Below are 15,695 nucleotides of genomic sequence, written 5' to 3' on the forward strand. Positions count from 1 at the left end.
ACTGAATTCATGCTGTTCACTGTTTACAAGTCATACTAACATTTTTGCAGCTGAAAAAAATTAATGACTCTCTCATTAACACAGATTAAGTAGATTCAGATGTGCAAGTTAATCTTATAGCTGCATTTTTTGGCCGCTAAGAGGCACAAAAATTCAAAAACAAGCTGACAGGTGCACACCTCTGACATATTATCACATTTAAAAAATTATATGGCTATGCTAATGACTAGTTCCCTATTTACACATCCAGCAAATACAGAACAACATTAAGGTAAGTTAAGCCACACGGCCACACTAAGGCAGGGTGGAAAGCTGTCATGACAGAGAGAGGCAAGAGGGGATTAGCAGTTTAGTCATTTTTGAACACTCTTTCCTGCAAGACATTTAAATAGTTGCCAGGAATAACTATGCAAATAATGAGCTGATGAGAGAAGTTAAAAATTCAATCATACTTTCTCACCTCCACATACTCTGTTACTCTGATCGCTGGTTTTGGGAAGTTAGAATATAAAAGTCAAAAAGGTGTGGCTGGAGAGGGTGTCAGACATTCAACCATCCAACAATATTTACTCTAGTTTGGTCTCCACCAACTGCAGAGGAAACTATCCAGCCCTTAAGCTAGATGTTTTGTTACACCAGCTAGTTCGTGCTGGAAACAATGCTGACATAAAACCATACCGTACATTTGATATATGTACTGCACCTATAGCTATTATCATTCTAGTGATTTGAATAAGTTAACACAATCTTAACTGTGCAGCTATTTTTAATATTGTGTAAGCTGCTACTAAGCACAATGTACAGCCAATATGCTACTTATTTTGATTGACTTAAGCCCACTCAAGTGTCTCCACATCTGCAAGGTGGGCGAAGAGTCTGCTGCTGAACAGGGGTGGATAGTGCAGGGATGCAGTAAGCTGTGCTGAAAAATCGTGTCACTAATACATCTTATGTAAAAGGGACAGAAAGACCAAAAAACAATATTAGAAAGAGTGAGACTGAGAAACACAGGCAGGAGCATGACTCAAGCTTTGAATTGTTGATTACAATTGACTTCAGGTGAAAATAGAGAAAACAATACAATATTTGTGTCTGATGGATTTGGGGACAGAAAGAAGTGGAAGACCCATGGAAACTGAAAATGTTGTGTTGTGCAGCCAGTGTTTGAGAGGCTGTGATTGGAGTACATGCTCTACCTCCTCACTCCCACGCTGTGCTACATCTCACTCGTCACTCTTGAAATTACTGGAATCCATCAGCTGTCACATGGATGCTAACAGTCTCTGAGAGCTATGTGACAATACAGTAGCACATAAAATGTAGAACACTGAATGACTTCATGTTCATGCAGATATTCAGCTGTATTGGACTACTGTAAGTAAGAATGCTTAGTCTCAGAGAAGCATCTACACCTACTGGGGCTGCAGTTGTAGAAGTTAATATTCTTTAAGTAACTGTTTCTTATGAAAGTGTTTTGTTGGCTACTTTGGAAAAACTTTCATTATTGTTTTTTTTTAAAGATGCGCTAATCAATATTTAATACAGTATTAAAAATGGATCAAATTAATTGTCCCATCCCTGGCTGGCAGCTGTATTGTGAAAAATGTTTCTTGAATGAATCCACAGAAAATTAAGAATTAATTTAAGAATCTTTTAGCTCATTGTTTTAAAATTTACAGTCTGCAACTTTACTAATTAAGTTCTACACTTTAATCAACCTTGTTCACAGCAAGAGGAAGCTGTTTTCAGCCAACTCCAACACTACAAGGTACAAGGTACAAGGTAAATATATTTGTCAAATTACAACAGGGTTGTACAGTGAAGTTTGTAGTTCCTTTTATGCTACAAAGCAAACAACATGAATATAAAAATTATACAGACATAAACTATTTTGGATGAAATTAGGAGTCTCACAGCCTGAGGGAAGAAGCTGCTCTGCAGTCTGGTGGTGAGACAGCAGATACTTCTGTATCTCTTGCCAGATGGCAGCAGGGTGAGCAGGCATTGGTTGGGTGGGGATACTGTCGTTTAGTAGCCTTTGGGCTCTGCGCAGGCACCTCACCTGACCAATAATCTTCTGAGCAGTTTTAATCACCTGCTGCAGAGCCCACCTACACTACCTGCTAAGCACCAAACGGCAAACAAAACAAAGTTAGCGACTAGCTGGTGAACATAGTGGATCATTTAGCAACTAGGTTAGAGTACATTCATCAGATGGACAGTAAAAATACTCTAAATGAATGTTGCTGGATGTGTAAATAGGCAGCTGTTGTTAACAATAAGAACTTTATAAGAGGTCATGCTGTGTTTGTTGTGTACTCCAGTGCACACGTGGTAGCTCTAATAAAACATTTAATTTTAAGGCACTAACAGTGTAAATTAAATGTGCACATCATCTTTGTAGGAGAGCTGAATCCTCTGTTGAGCATTTATAGTAAGGAGATCAATAATTGTGTTATAATGTGTTTCCCTCAACGAATAGGTCACATCAGCTGCGCGTACTTTTCTGCAGCTCATAAGAATACAACCGCCCACACACGCACATAAACAATGGTGAAAAAATTTTTTTTCACATGTTTCTCATAATATTTTATGATTTGTAATTAAGTCTATAGACAAATGTAGAGCTTTGATTTGTCATCATGCCGCTTAAAGTTAACATTAACCACACTGAATTGTCTTTTCACTTGGGACAGACCAGGCTTCAAAGCATTCTGGCTATGGCTTAAATTAGTGATGTCATTATAGGTGTGTTGCCAAAGACCTCTGATGGAAAACATGGAGTAAATCCATTGTTATATTTTTTACTATGGCACCTCTAGCTGAATGGGGAGAGGGGCTCATCCTTTGAATTTCCTCTCATCAAGTTCCCATTTCCTTCCTGTTCCCATTTCCAGAGTTTGTCTTTTGAGAGAGCTTTAGTTCGACCTTAAACTGATTTTGTTGTGATGCTGCATGTAATATTGGGCTACACAAATAAACTTCAACGTTGATCATATTACATGTTAAGGTTCAAAGTTTAGTCACGACCTTGGATATAGCAGGGGGAAAAAATGGACCTCAAGGTCCAATTCAGTGGCTGTTCAGGATTGGTTTGCACCAGCTATTCATATCCTTTTGAATTCCTACCCAAGCTTACAGACAACAAGCTAGATTCAAACTACTAATTCACTAAATTGGGTTGCACCATTAAAAAGAAAGAAACGGTTTAGCAAGTAAAGATTTTAGGAATGTGTAAATCAGCTGCTACAAACTATCTGTAGAGCGGTCCAATCAAAAGCAATAAAATATGTAAACAGTAAATCATTGTAGCATCATGAGCTGGGACAGAACTTCCTAAAATAATAGGATTATAAATAGGTTAAGTTTAAACTGACGAACAGCTGGTACAACTGAGACACAATGGTGGATTGGTGTCACAGTGGGGAATTGAATACAGGTCTCTCACACCAAAGGAATGTGTCTTATCCACTGCACCATCACCACACCTACATCCCCTATATCCTCTTCCATCTTTATCAGCGGGTGGACTTTTTTAGTTGTCATGACGGGTGTTCAAATTACCTTTTTTTGAACTGAACGCATTAAAGATTAACGTTCAAAATTCAATCTTGACCGTGGAAACAGCACCTGACAACCTCAAGGTCCTTACAGCGGGTTAAGTAATGTATAAACTCATACCCAAAATGAAATATTCATATAGAAAAACAGTTTTTCTATAGAGAGCCAAGAGAGGAGCTATGCTGGCCCAGCTTGGACTTCTACTCCTAAAAAGCCTGGACAAAATGGGACTCATATTGACCAGACGGAATTCAGAGAATGTTGTGCCCACATTGTTACAGAGGCCTGCCCCATCTACATCCCAGCAGGTGGTCCATGTTCCAGCAAGATGAAAGGAGGTGGACAAACACAGTCAAGATGGACTCTGTTTCCCAAATGTCAGACTTTTTAATGTGAAGATGAAATTTTCATTTTATCATCTGGTTGCTGCTGTTTACGTTCACCCCAGATGCAAATACAAAAAATGCGCTATGGAATGTTTGGGGTGTATAGGTATGTATATATATGTATATAAATAACTGTATATATTGTTTTATTGTATTTTATTTTATATATGTTGCCATATTTTATTATAGGCCTACACTTGTTGTGTGTGTAGCACGAAGGAACTCGTTTAGTTATGCCGCCTTGTGCTGTATAATGACTAATAAACAACCTTGTACCTTGTAGAAAAACAGTTTTTCTGCAACCATCGTCTAGCATTCGCAGGTTGCACTGCAGCAGAACAGTAACCACGGCAACAATCAGCCTCTGGCCAGCCATCAACAGTTTAATCAACAGCAAATTAAATGTAAAATTAGAAGAATCTTCCACACCCAAGTTGATGTTTGTTGGTGGGAGTTTCATCCTATCACATGAGCAGGTCTTTCAGATAAAGGGGGCACCAAACAACTTGAGAGGAAAATGCCAGCGTCCCTGCATCCAACCAGTAGCAGCCTGAGCACATTAATAGAGTTTGAGAGAACAACACGAACCAGCCTTCCAGCTCCCCGGTCTACCACTTATTTTCCTCACTGCCATAAGTTGAAGGAGCAGAAAGAGCAGATGACTGCTGAGCAGGAAGGAGATTCATTTTGCGCTGTAAGTGGAGCAGAGCTGATGGCTGCAGAAAAGGGGCAATAGTAGGGGCACAAAAGGATGTCATCTGGAGGGTATTTTTAGAGTGTGAGGTGCACTGATAACCGGCTGCCATTCTAATCTGCCTGCAGGTTCCCAGCAATAATAACTGCTCTCATTCTGCAGATTCACTCAGAGTGAAATCCTCTCATGTAAAGAAACACAGGCAGGCTGATTGACTCTCTTCTACACATACACATACCGGCACATACTAAAAAATATAGACATTCATAAGTGACAAAACTAAGTAAGCACAAAAAACTCATTTAAGCTGTCAATGTGCAGTTCAAGATTCTAGAAGAGAGAGAAGGACAGATTTGTGGGTTTTGGGAGTAAACTTTTGGCCTGGTCTGGGCTCGGAAGTCGCTTTGGATAAAAACGTCTGCCAAATGAGTAAATGTAAATGTAAATGTTTCGTCAAAAAAGATGAAATACTAGAACTCCCGTTGAAGAAGGTTCTATGAGATTTCTAGTCAAATTATTATTTCAGCCATCAGTTATGTTCAAGATCTTCGGGGTAGTAACCAAATGAAAGACTTTGTGGATGTAGGTAGTCAAAGTATGTTTTGCAGGGTGTCTGGCGTCACCTTCAGATTATCATCTACACAAAGTTGTGTAGAACTGGTCACAACTGGAAGACATTTGCAACCAATAAGAGGGGTTGCAGGTAGAAATTATTTGGATTTTAAGGTGTCACCTGCTCCAAAAACTGGGAACCATTGGGTTAAAGGACAGGTTTTTTCAAGTCTATCTTACAGCTTAGGTAGGCAACGTTAGAGACCAGATGGCTAGATATTGAAACTGAAAAAATCCCACCGTCTCCCTTCTGTCCTCCCTCAAAACACATTTTTATGCGCAGTGGGTTTACTAGCATAGTGCATGCAGGTAGGCAAGCCAATCATATCATTCAGGCTGAAAGAATATTGGCTGTGCAGTCCTGCGACACAGATCCCAGATCAGAGCCTTTGATTTCTTGATTTTATGTAAAGAGAATTTCAACAAATATAACAAAAATGCTTCTAAAATGTCTGGATTGCCTCCCTGCAGAGGCATACACAGGAAGGTATCCTGGTCAAATCAAAATGGGAATAGACCCTACATAATCAGAACTCACTAAAGAAATTACATATCATCTAATCTGCAAACTCCTGTTAGAGCACATGGCTGGAAAGAAAGATGTCTACTTCTCCTACTACCACTGCAACCCAGAAATGTGACAGGAAATAAATGGATGGATGGATGGACAGATGTACATTTTAGCAGACTCTAAGTACTTTAGATTAGGAGATGAAATGTTCTTTCAGTTAGGGTCTAATAGGATTGCATTTCACCTCCAGGTCAAATCAAATGGATTTTACTACTTGCAAAATGCAAAACACAGCATGCAGCTTTGAAGATACCGAGCAAAGTACACATTTCGTCTTGGATCAAAACCCTGCAAACCTTGACTTGCAGATTATTTATGCTCAGTAGTTTCGCCATTAATGAGCTTCAGTACTACTTAGTACAGCTTAAACATACGGTAGGACCTCATACGATTAATTGCCATACTTGCCTAGAGCTGAAACAGCAAGAAATTGTGCATTTTTATTCAAGCAATAATTGCAAACATTCTCATGTTACAGCTTCTCAAGTGAAGAAGCTTTTCTCTGCTTTACATCATTATAAACTAAATATTTTTGGGGTTTGGGACTGTTAATCAGACAAAACAAGACATTTAAATAACTTGTAGGAGTTTTTTTTTCACTATTTTTTGACATTTAGTAGCAGCCATACTCTCAGAAATCAGATTCAGAATTAGAAATACTTTATTGATACCTGAGGGGAAATTCTCTTGCTACAGTGGTTTACTTTGCATGTCAAGATATTAAGGAATATAAATAAAATAGAAGCAGGTAAGTAGAAAATATAACAAAAAATACAAATATAAATATAAAATAACAAAATAAGAAGTGTGGATATGATAAATAGTAGTAGAGAATTATATACAAATAGCAATAATAATGAGTACAGGCAGAGTTGATCTGGAAAGGATGAAATCAACAACAGAATGTGGCATAGAGAATATTGCATGTTATTATTACTCGTCTATCACATATAGACAGTGGCATTTACTACAGCATGCTCTGTGAATATAAATCCTTGGATAAATGCAGTCTATAATGCATTCATATAGCTACATTTTCTCTCACATGCAACAGTCATCTACCTGCTTTCAGAGTTATTTTAGGGGCAATAGCACCACCTGCTGTTTACATAAAGAACCTAACATGCTGCTTTAGCTGGTTTAAAATTATTTCTAAAGGTAGAAACCTGTAGAAATAATTTTAATGTTAATGTCATTTTCTCTTACATTTTCTGTACACCCTTATATGTTGATATTTGCATAGTGAAATATCATGCTCACTTTGCGGCTTTACAACTAAGCAAACTAAACAACAACTGCTCATTCTGTCGGTATAGTATTTTCTAAAGATAACCTGCGACTTTCACATCCTGCACTCAGTTAAAAACGAAACACGTGACTCGGGACGTTAGCGCGCACAGCGGAAGTGGGCGAACCGTCTCAAACAGACATGACGTGTTTGCTAGCGAGCAGCAGCGCGATGTTTTCCTTAACACGGCAAACAAAACGCCGCTCATGGATATGCTTTTTATCCCTGGTGGTTTATTTAACGTCGCTGCCAGTTTCGGCAAAGCCGGGCAGCCTCAGAGAAGTGACCGACGGCAACTGGGAGGAAATCCTGACGGGAGAATGGATGATTGAATTGTCAGTGTCCCGCTAACCTCCACTGCTAACGGCTAACCTGCTAGCTAGCTTGTCCGTTAACTAAGCTATTTTGAGCTCGTAGAAACGGGGCATTATTGGAGTCAGGCTTAAATGTTGTCTTATCTTATTGCTGTATTGTCTTTCTGTCATTTAGTCCAGAAAAGCTGCTAAAATGTCTAGCTATGCTAAGAACTGCCATCTTTTATCTAACCAGATAACCATAGAGTTGTATGATAGCCAGGATGCTAAATAACATGCTAATAAAGTAACAGTCAGGTCACCAGCACGTTTCAGCTTTTACACAGTGGTTATTTACACGTTGGTGTGAGTTGATTGTGCAGTATATCTGAGGACTTACCTGTTAAACTTGATAACCCCTCAGCTACGCACCCTGGTGTCCAGCATGCCAGCAGCTCCAGCCGGTGTGGACGGAGTTTGCGGACTGGGGGGAGGACATGGGGGTCAACATAGCCAAGGTGGACGTGACAGATCAACCTGGTAGGCCTGAATGCTCTTTTCCCTGTTGGCAGCTACACCGTGACTTCTACCTACATAACAAAACAAATTCTGTTATAACTAGCAGGACAAAATAGCCAAAACAAGTTACAGCAGCTCTTCAGTAAACACCAGTTAGATGAGGCTTATAATGTACAGTTTTTATGGTTATGATGTGTTTCTAAAACTTTAGAAATACATCTCAGTATAATGCAATAAAAATCGCCTTAAAGTCGAGTCAACACTTCTCTAAAGCAGTTCAGACAAACCTGATCATAACTTAAATGAAGGCAGGATTTATTGCATAGCTGTGGAGCTAATAAATTGCAACTGTGTTATTTAGTAGTGTTTGTCAAAGATACACCAGCAATTCAAATTTGCATTCAAATCTTTGTACTACTTTAATATTATGAGCTACTCAGTTTTATTCCAATTAAGTGTCAAATCCTCCCTCTCTGTAAATATAAATTAGTAACATAATGTTGAAATATTATTTATATATATATATATATGATATGCTATGCTTTCTGAAAAATCTATTGAGACTGTGTATAAACAGTCTGTTTTTGACAAGTCCATGAAATTAAATGAGTCTCTATTCAAAGTTTTCCATTACACAGATGCCAAAATCATATAAAATCCAATATTGCAGACATTATTTCAGCCCATCTGCAAGTCTGAAATTCCTTTCAGATTGTTCCTTCCTGCACATTGACTGTACTCATCTCCTCCCTCTGTAAGGTCTGAGTGGGCGATTCATCATCACTTCACTTCCTACTATTTACCAGTAAGTTCTTGGTTATTTTGTGGTTTTAATGCTTCCTTTTGTGGGGCTGCTTGTGTAATGCTGCTGTGCACCGTTGATCAAATGGATTTAACTAGAATCTCATGCACTTTTAGATCACAAATTCTCTGTTCTATGAAATCTTGTATTATGTCACATTAGCTTTTTTTAAAAATCTTTTTGAATGCCTAATTATTAATAAGGAGAAAAACTGTGAGTTATTAAAATATGCCACATGTGGGGTTAACATTATTAATTTAAACTGTTAAACTATATCAGCCATTCAATCTATAACATGTCTAGAAATAGTGAAAATGTAGATTAAAAGTTGTTTAACCAAAAATAATCTAATTAGTGATTAAACTAATGGAATTATATAAATGGAGAAAAACAAATTCCCTTTAATGAGAAGGTCAGTTCTCACTGTCAGACCAAATGTATAACCAGCATTAATCAGTAACAGAAAATCACTTATTAATCAGTGTGTAACAGCAGGCTGTGAAGCAATATCGCCTACAGGCTTTTCAATGAATCTTGTTATGGCAGTTTCCTTTGCTTTGTCATTGTAAAAGAAAATTTAGTTTTTAAAAAAAACAACAACATATATCTTCAAACTTCAGATTGTGGTTATATACTATACACAAAATGCATGCTTGCGCCCTAATTTAGTTTGCTCATATTACCATGCATTTAAACTGTTTGCTTCATTGCATATATATACACACCACTGGACTATGGTCCATTTTGCTCAGGATCACAACAGCTAAACACACACATTTATTTTTTGATTATGTGTCAGTGTGTAAGATTCCCATAGAAAATGTTGGTAGGGATGAAACAACACACTGCTTCTAAAAGTGACTGAAATGTTTGTGTTCCAGCTGTAAGGATGGCGTCTTCCGGAAGTACCAGGGAGCTCGCACTAAAGAGGACTTCCTCAGCTTCATTGATGAGCAGAAATGGAAAGCAGTGGAGCCAGTTTCCTCTTGGTTGGGGCCATCTTCGTTTCTGTGAGTTTACAGTCATGATAATGAGAGGGGGCGTCATGATTTTCCATTCCCCTTGAAACATTATATTATATATATTTGGATTGCCCAGCCGTAAGCATACAGTCTTTTACTACTTTCAGCTTTCCACAGTAATACCAAAAAAGTACTTTCTAATCATAGTGTTGTGACAGCTTTGTATCATGGTTGTATTTCTTTTTGAAATAACAGAAAACAATATCAGATACCTGCCTGTTAGTTCTTTTCTTATAACAGTTCTGTTGGTTTAAAATAAGAACCACAAACATCCCCCCTCCTGTCCCCTCCTTGTTGTTTTTTGTGTGTTCAGGCTTTGTAGTGATGTTACAGTTTGACAGAATTGTATTAAATTACATGCTGTCATTTCCTCCCCTTTTGGCAGAATGAATTCGATGTCTGCTTTGTTCAAGCTCTCCATGTTTATCCGGGTAAGTGCGGATTTCACTTTTGGTAGTGCTGACTGTCGACCGTGTAGGTTATTATTTGTAGGAAGGTATTTATTTAATTTTGTGAAAACTGCCTGAGGAAGTCTAACTGGTGTCTAGCTGGTGTGTGTGTGTGTGTGTGTGTGTATGTGTATATATATGTGTGTGTGTATATATATATATATATATATATATATATATATATATATATATATATATATATATAAACACCAGGCAGTTTTCACAAAATTAGTTTTACGCATAACGTCATTCATAACAGCATCAGGTAGTGTGATTTTTATGAAACATATAATGTTTTTTAATGCCACTGGCTGAGACAAAAAAAATAAGCAAGTGTCTCGACTTACTAACATTACTGTTTTGCACATGCATTTATAAGAGAAGCATTCAGTGCTTTTACACAAAAAGTGGATTAACGCCACTCCTGCCGAGTCCAAGCATCACTGGCAGTAGCTGCCAGAGTTTCTTTCTACAGGCTAAGTTTCATGTTGCTGTGCTGCTTTAGCAGATGCTTTAATACAATGGTCACGGTTGAAAGCTTTTTGCTGGTCGCACAAAGTGATTCCAACTGCATGTCATCCCCTCTCTCTCTATCACTGTCCAATACAGACAAAAAATGCCTGCAGTCTGATTGTCAGACTATTGTATTGGTTATTTTCATCATTGATTAATCTGTTGATTATTTTCTTGATTAATCATTCAGTAGTTTGGTCTATAAAATGTCAATTGTGAATAGTGTTTGTCGATGTTTCCCAAAGCCCCATATGACATCCCTAAATTTCTTGCTTTGTCCACAACCCAAAGATATTCAGTTTACTGTCATAAAGGAGTGAAAAAAATGACTCAACTGATTAAACGATTATTCAAATAATTAGCAGTTAATTTAATACTCATCTGTAGCAGCTCTATTTTAATTTTAGTTTCATGTCATCATAATTTTACAAGCAACATTTATTTAACAGTCAACAAAGTTTTAAAGGTCTTTTGCACTCAGTTTTTGCTATTATTGACAGCTGTCTGTTTACAGCCTCAAGTAAAAATGTTTTTGTGTTTTCCAGCGTTGTCATAACTATATGACAGAGCATCTGGGGATTCCTGTTTGGGGGTCTTACGTCATCTTTGGCTTGGCCACTCTGTTCTCTGGCCTTGCACTGGGACTGGTGAGAACTCTAGTGAATGCTCCTATGGTGTGCACATTAAGTTCAAACACATACATTACCTGTAAATTAATGGTATTTTTGTTTTGTCTTGACAGTTGCTGGTGTTCATCGCAGATTTTGTCTTCCCCTCGCGGCGATTTTCTTCTCCGGATTACTACCAGAGTGAGTTTCACTTACTAGCCCTTATACATTTATCTTATATTCACAAATGGAGATACAGACACAGATTGTTCATTAACCAGTAGTCAGGTTTTGTTTGTAACTGGTTTTACGAGTGGTCACTCACTGTTCTAAATGTTATTCTGCAGAAAAACAGACAATGCAGCAGCAGAGGTTGCTCCAACGACAAGAGGATGAACATGAGGCCGATGGCGAGGAAGACGATGATGAAGAGGATGACGAGCAGGATGGCGACCAGGATGATGTCTGGAGTAGGAGAAGAGGATCTCCAGAGGGCCGTCCAGAACCTAAGGGACAGGCGTTGTCCGATGAAGCTTTGAGGAAGAGGGTGGTGGGCAAACGTGAGGAGGAGGAAGAGGAGGAGGATGAGGAGGACACTTAGAGAGTCACGTGGCCCCTACTCGTTTGAGAAGAGCGCCGTGTAGTCATCAGAGTGGGAGGAGCATTGGTCCTGAGCAGCAGTGTTTACAGCAGGGAGCCCTAAACTTCCCCCTAACCTCCTCTCTTGCTCCTCCTCCTCCCCTGGGCTCCCAGAAACACCTCACTTCTTTTCTTCTCCTTCCCTTGTTTTCAACAGGAGCGCTTTAGACTCTAACCATCTGAGCAGCAGGCTCCACCTGGAAAAAGCAAAAACACTCCTGACACCTGTTTTCACTTGTGGAAACAAATTGCCTGGCTGAGGTTTAGGTATGAAGTGCAGCAGAGATGGAATTTGCAATGTTGTTTATGCTATGCATCGTTTTTTAAAGATTTGTGTGTTATTATGTGTTTATCTCAGAATTATTACACAAGGCTTGCGTTTGAAGTTTATATTGTAAAATTTTACTATTACTATAGCTAATGTATACATCCAGTTGGTTATGTTGCATATATTTTACAAACCCTGACAGTTCAACCCAACGTAACAGTGTTCACACACCATTCCACATTCAGCTCATAATGGAGAAAAGAGGGAAAAGAAATGGCCTCAAGTGTTACAGTTACTTTTGAAATTAAAGTGGTTACTGTGGTAACAGCAAGTGCGGTTTAATACTACAGCATACACTTGTTGAGTAGCTGCTTTGTCAGATAATAACTGCAACCGCTATCTGATTTCATGCTGCAGATGGCACAAGTAGTTTTCCACACAACCGCAGGACACAGTAAAGTTTTGTATCTTGCTGAGAAGTTGGAGGTGTGCCTATCGTCTGCCGCTCTTCATCCAAGAGCGCTCTCTAGCCTTTTTCAAACATAGTTCCCAGTAAATTACTGGGATAAACATTTTTAAGCTCTGCTGGTGATTTCTTTACTATTCACACATGCAGCCTCATTTAGGAACATTTCAGTCTTGCGCCTTTTCACACGTCATTGCAGTGCTGGAATAGATGGAGCGAGGGACGGTCCAGCAGACGGTGGTAATGCAACGCACATGGATGCCAGCCACCATAAAACTCAACAGAAGCAGAAGATGGGAGATGGCCAGATGTACGTGTACATGACGATGGCAGAGCTGTAAGACGTCTAATTATTTTCAGGAACATGGCGGGTGAGGAGCTGTTTTTCTATTTCTGAATCTGTCAGGATTCCAGACAATCTTAAGAACTAAGCTTTGTTGCAAACAAAATAATTTGTACAATTTGTTGACCAAAACCCCCGCAAAAGCATTTGCAAGGAAGGCAGCCGTAAACAAGTTGCAGATTCAAATACGTCATCAGCAGAGTTTTGTGATTAGTTCGCTAAATACATATGAAAGCATCTTTCGTCAGACAGATGTCACCTTTTACTTGCTTGTCCCTGCAGTGTTGCTGCTTTCACTCACAACACAGCCGTACAGGTGTTTTGAGGTAGGAAATTGGAGGTACAGATTTCCTTGAATACTGATCACTCTTCCTATTCACAAATGACCCCATCCAGTAAATTATTCTGAACTTTTCAGGGGTAGACATCATGTGTGAAAGGGGTTTGCGGCTGCACCATCTGGTTCCATTACTCCCTTGAAAAAAGATTTTATCCACTGATGAAGAAAATGCTGAAAATGACTGCTGTCTTGTTTTGTAGACACGTTTTTTGATAATCGTGATCAGCTCTCACCTTGGTGACAAATACATTGCTTTATAATAAAGGCCACTGAGTTAGCAGTAAATTAATACAGCTATGCGACAGTTTTAGGAGAATGAACAGTAAACAAAGTGTGATAATGAGCTCAAATTAAAAACAATGCTGGATTACACATGTTTTCTTTCTTTTAAATCCCTCATGCGTGGGAAGGCAATTTGAATCAAGTGCAGGAATGGCAGATCCGCCACAAACAATGGCAACTACTGATGTAGTAATTACAGAATGTAAATACATTTAATGGCTACGGCAGGCACAAGTACGTAAGGGGCAGGAACCCTTCTTACAGCATTTGTGTTTTGCTCAATAACTGCACAAAAACATTGACTTTGACTGAGCTGCACTCTTGCCAGTTTGCAAAAAACTAGACCAGGACAGGAAGATGCTAATTTAAAAAAAGGAACTAAACTCAACAATAAATACTAAAGGTCTGGTAAGTGTTGTTCTGTAGATACTATATGTCCCCATAACGTATGAAATAATCAACCAACGGGAGGTTTTATTAAATTTTTTGTTATTGTTTTTTGTTTACTTGTGATTCTCTAATTATTAAGGGATGTTTACTCAAACATCCCAGATGTGTTGTCAACCTGTCTACAGTATACGCATGCTGTAATACATTTAAAGAGTGGAACAATTTAGGGGCTCTCACTCCCTTTTGTAAATTGAGAGAAGTCAGGCATATCCGTCCTAACGCTGTTGTGAAACAGTGCGAGGAGCAGAATGAAGTTGTCTGTGCAACAAAGGGAAGCATAATTTATCCAACTGTAATCTTGTTTTAACCACTTTTAATTTGACTTTTTTAAGGCTGAAAACTTTTAATTGAGACCTGAACTTCTGAGGTTAATTTACCTAAATTTGTGCCATTTTGTGGACATTTGTTTCTTATTGAAATCATGAACAAATTATCACTTTGATGCCTATTTCTAAAATATTAATGCCACTGTAAGCATAGCCTGTATGTATTTCAGTCTAGTAGAGCAAAAAGGTGTGTGTGTGTGTGTGTGTGTGTGTGTGTGTGTGTGAGAGAGAGAGTGTGTGAGAGAGTGTGACACACTTCACTATTTCCACGACGCTTATAATGACTGGCATAGACTTTGATTTATTTTTATGCTGCTTTCTATTCCCAAAAAGCAAATTACTCATTTCAGTGATTGTTGAAACAGGTTGTGATTTTTTTAATTTTTTTTTATACCCGACCACTAAGTATGGCTTGTAGCATTCACACTTTACTCTGAGCAGGCTGTGCTTTTATTGTTTGAACATTTCTTTGAATAAAGAGTTATCTCTGACAACAGTCTCACTTTTGCTCCTTCTGCTGCTTCCAATAGTTAACTGACACAAATATGTTCCACTAGTATTTATAATCATCTGTGATGCACAAAGAAGGAAATAGAGTTGTTCACAGCTGGAAAACATTTATAATGCAGATGGTGCCGAGACAACTCTGGGAACATCCTGAAAAGCAAAGAAGTATCAGATACTTGGAGAAACACTTGCCAAAATAGTGATATGAAAGAATATGATAGAACATACTGTAGCAGTGGTGGATGAAGTATACATATTCTTTAATACCACAATGGAAACATACTGCAGTCCTGCTTTTAAAATCCCACTTAAGTTTAAGTACAATTTTATCAGAATATGTCCTTAAAGTATCAGAAGTAAAAGCACTGCTTCTGCAAAGCAATGTCCCCGGTGATGAACATCAGATATCATGCCATTGTTAATCCTGTTTCATCAGTGCGTAGCTGGTCGAGGTGCAGGTAGTTTTAACTAATTTATATACAGTCCAGTGGTTCCCTACCTAGGGTTTGGGGACCTCCAACGGGTCACAAGGTAAATCTGAGCTGTTGTCCTTCAACCCAAATGTGACACAAGGTCTTGTATGTTGGGAGTCACCGGTTTAATCTTTAACAATACATTGTGTTATATTATGTATTATATCCTAGTAGCTTTAACGGAAGTTAATGTTGTGGAATGAAAAGTGCAGTATTTCCTTCTGAAATGTAGTGCGGCAGAAGTAACACAGTATCAAAAAGCAATACCCCACTGAAGAAGTAT

General features: G+C 38.5%; 1 protein-coding gene across 1 annotated transcript; it reads left to right on the top strand.

Annotated features, from left to right (window-relative positions):
• The first annotated feature begins 7,223 nt into the window (after positions 1-7,223).
• Positions 7,224-14,928, top strand: tmx1 (thioredoxin-related transmembrane protein 1). Its single transcript, XM_038728621.1, has 8 exons — positions 7,224-7,447; positions 7,830-7,945; positions 8,684-8,729; positions 9,608-9,736; positions 10,134-10,179; positions 11,256-11,357; positions 11,453-11,519; positions 11,666-14,928. The coding sequence occupies exons 1-8, from the start codon at positions 7,254-7,256 to the stop codon at positions 11,917-11,919; spliced, it is 954 nt and encodes a 317-aa protein (XP_038584549.1). The 5' UTR covers positions 7,224-7,253; the 3' UTR covers positions 11,920-14,928.
• The last annotated feature ends 767 nt before the right edge of the window (positions 14,929-15,695 follow it).

This window comes from Micropterus salmoides, unplaced genomic scaffold, assembly GCF_014851395.1.
Source record: "Micropterus salmoides isolate LMB-PRFRI ecotype aquatic unplaced genomic scaffold, ASM1485139v1 Ms_hic_scaffold_19, whole genome shotgun sequence".
NCBI lineage: Eukaryota > Metazoa > Chordata > Actinopteri > Centrarchiformes > Centrarchidae > Micropterus > Micropterus salmoides.

What these genes read in the sequence shown, in the direction of transcription:
- tmx1 (XM_038728621.1), top strand. Translation starts at nt 7,254, where the DNA reads ATGACGTGTTTGCTAGCGAGCAGCAGCGCGATGTTTTCCTTAACACGG. An exon ending in GGACGTGACAGATCAACCTG is followed by an intron (nt 7,946 to 8,683) that starts GTAGGCCTGAAT and finishes TCCCTCTGTAAG; the next exon opens with GTCTGAGTGGGCGATTCATC. An exon ending in TCACTTCCTACTATTTACCA is followed by an intron (nt 8,730 to 9,607) that starts GTAAGTTCTTGG and finishes TTTGTGTTCCAG; the next exon opens with CTGTAAGGATGGCGTCTTCC.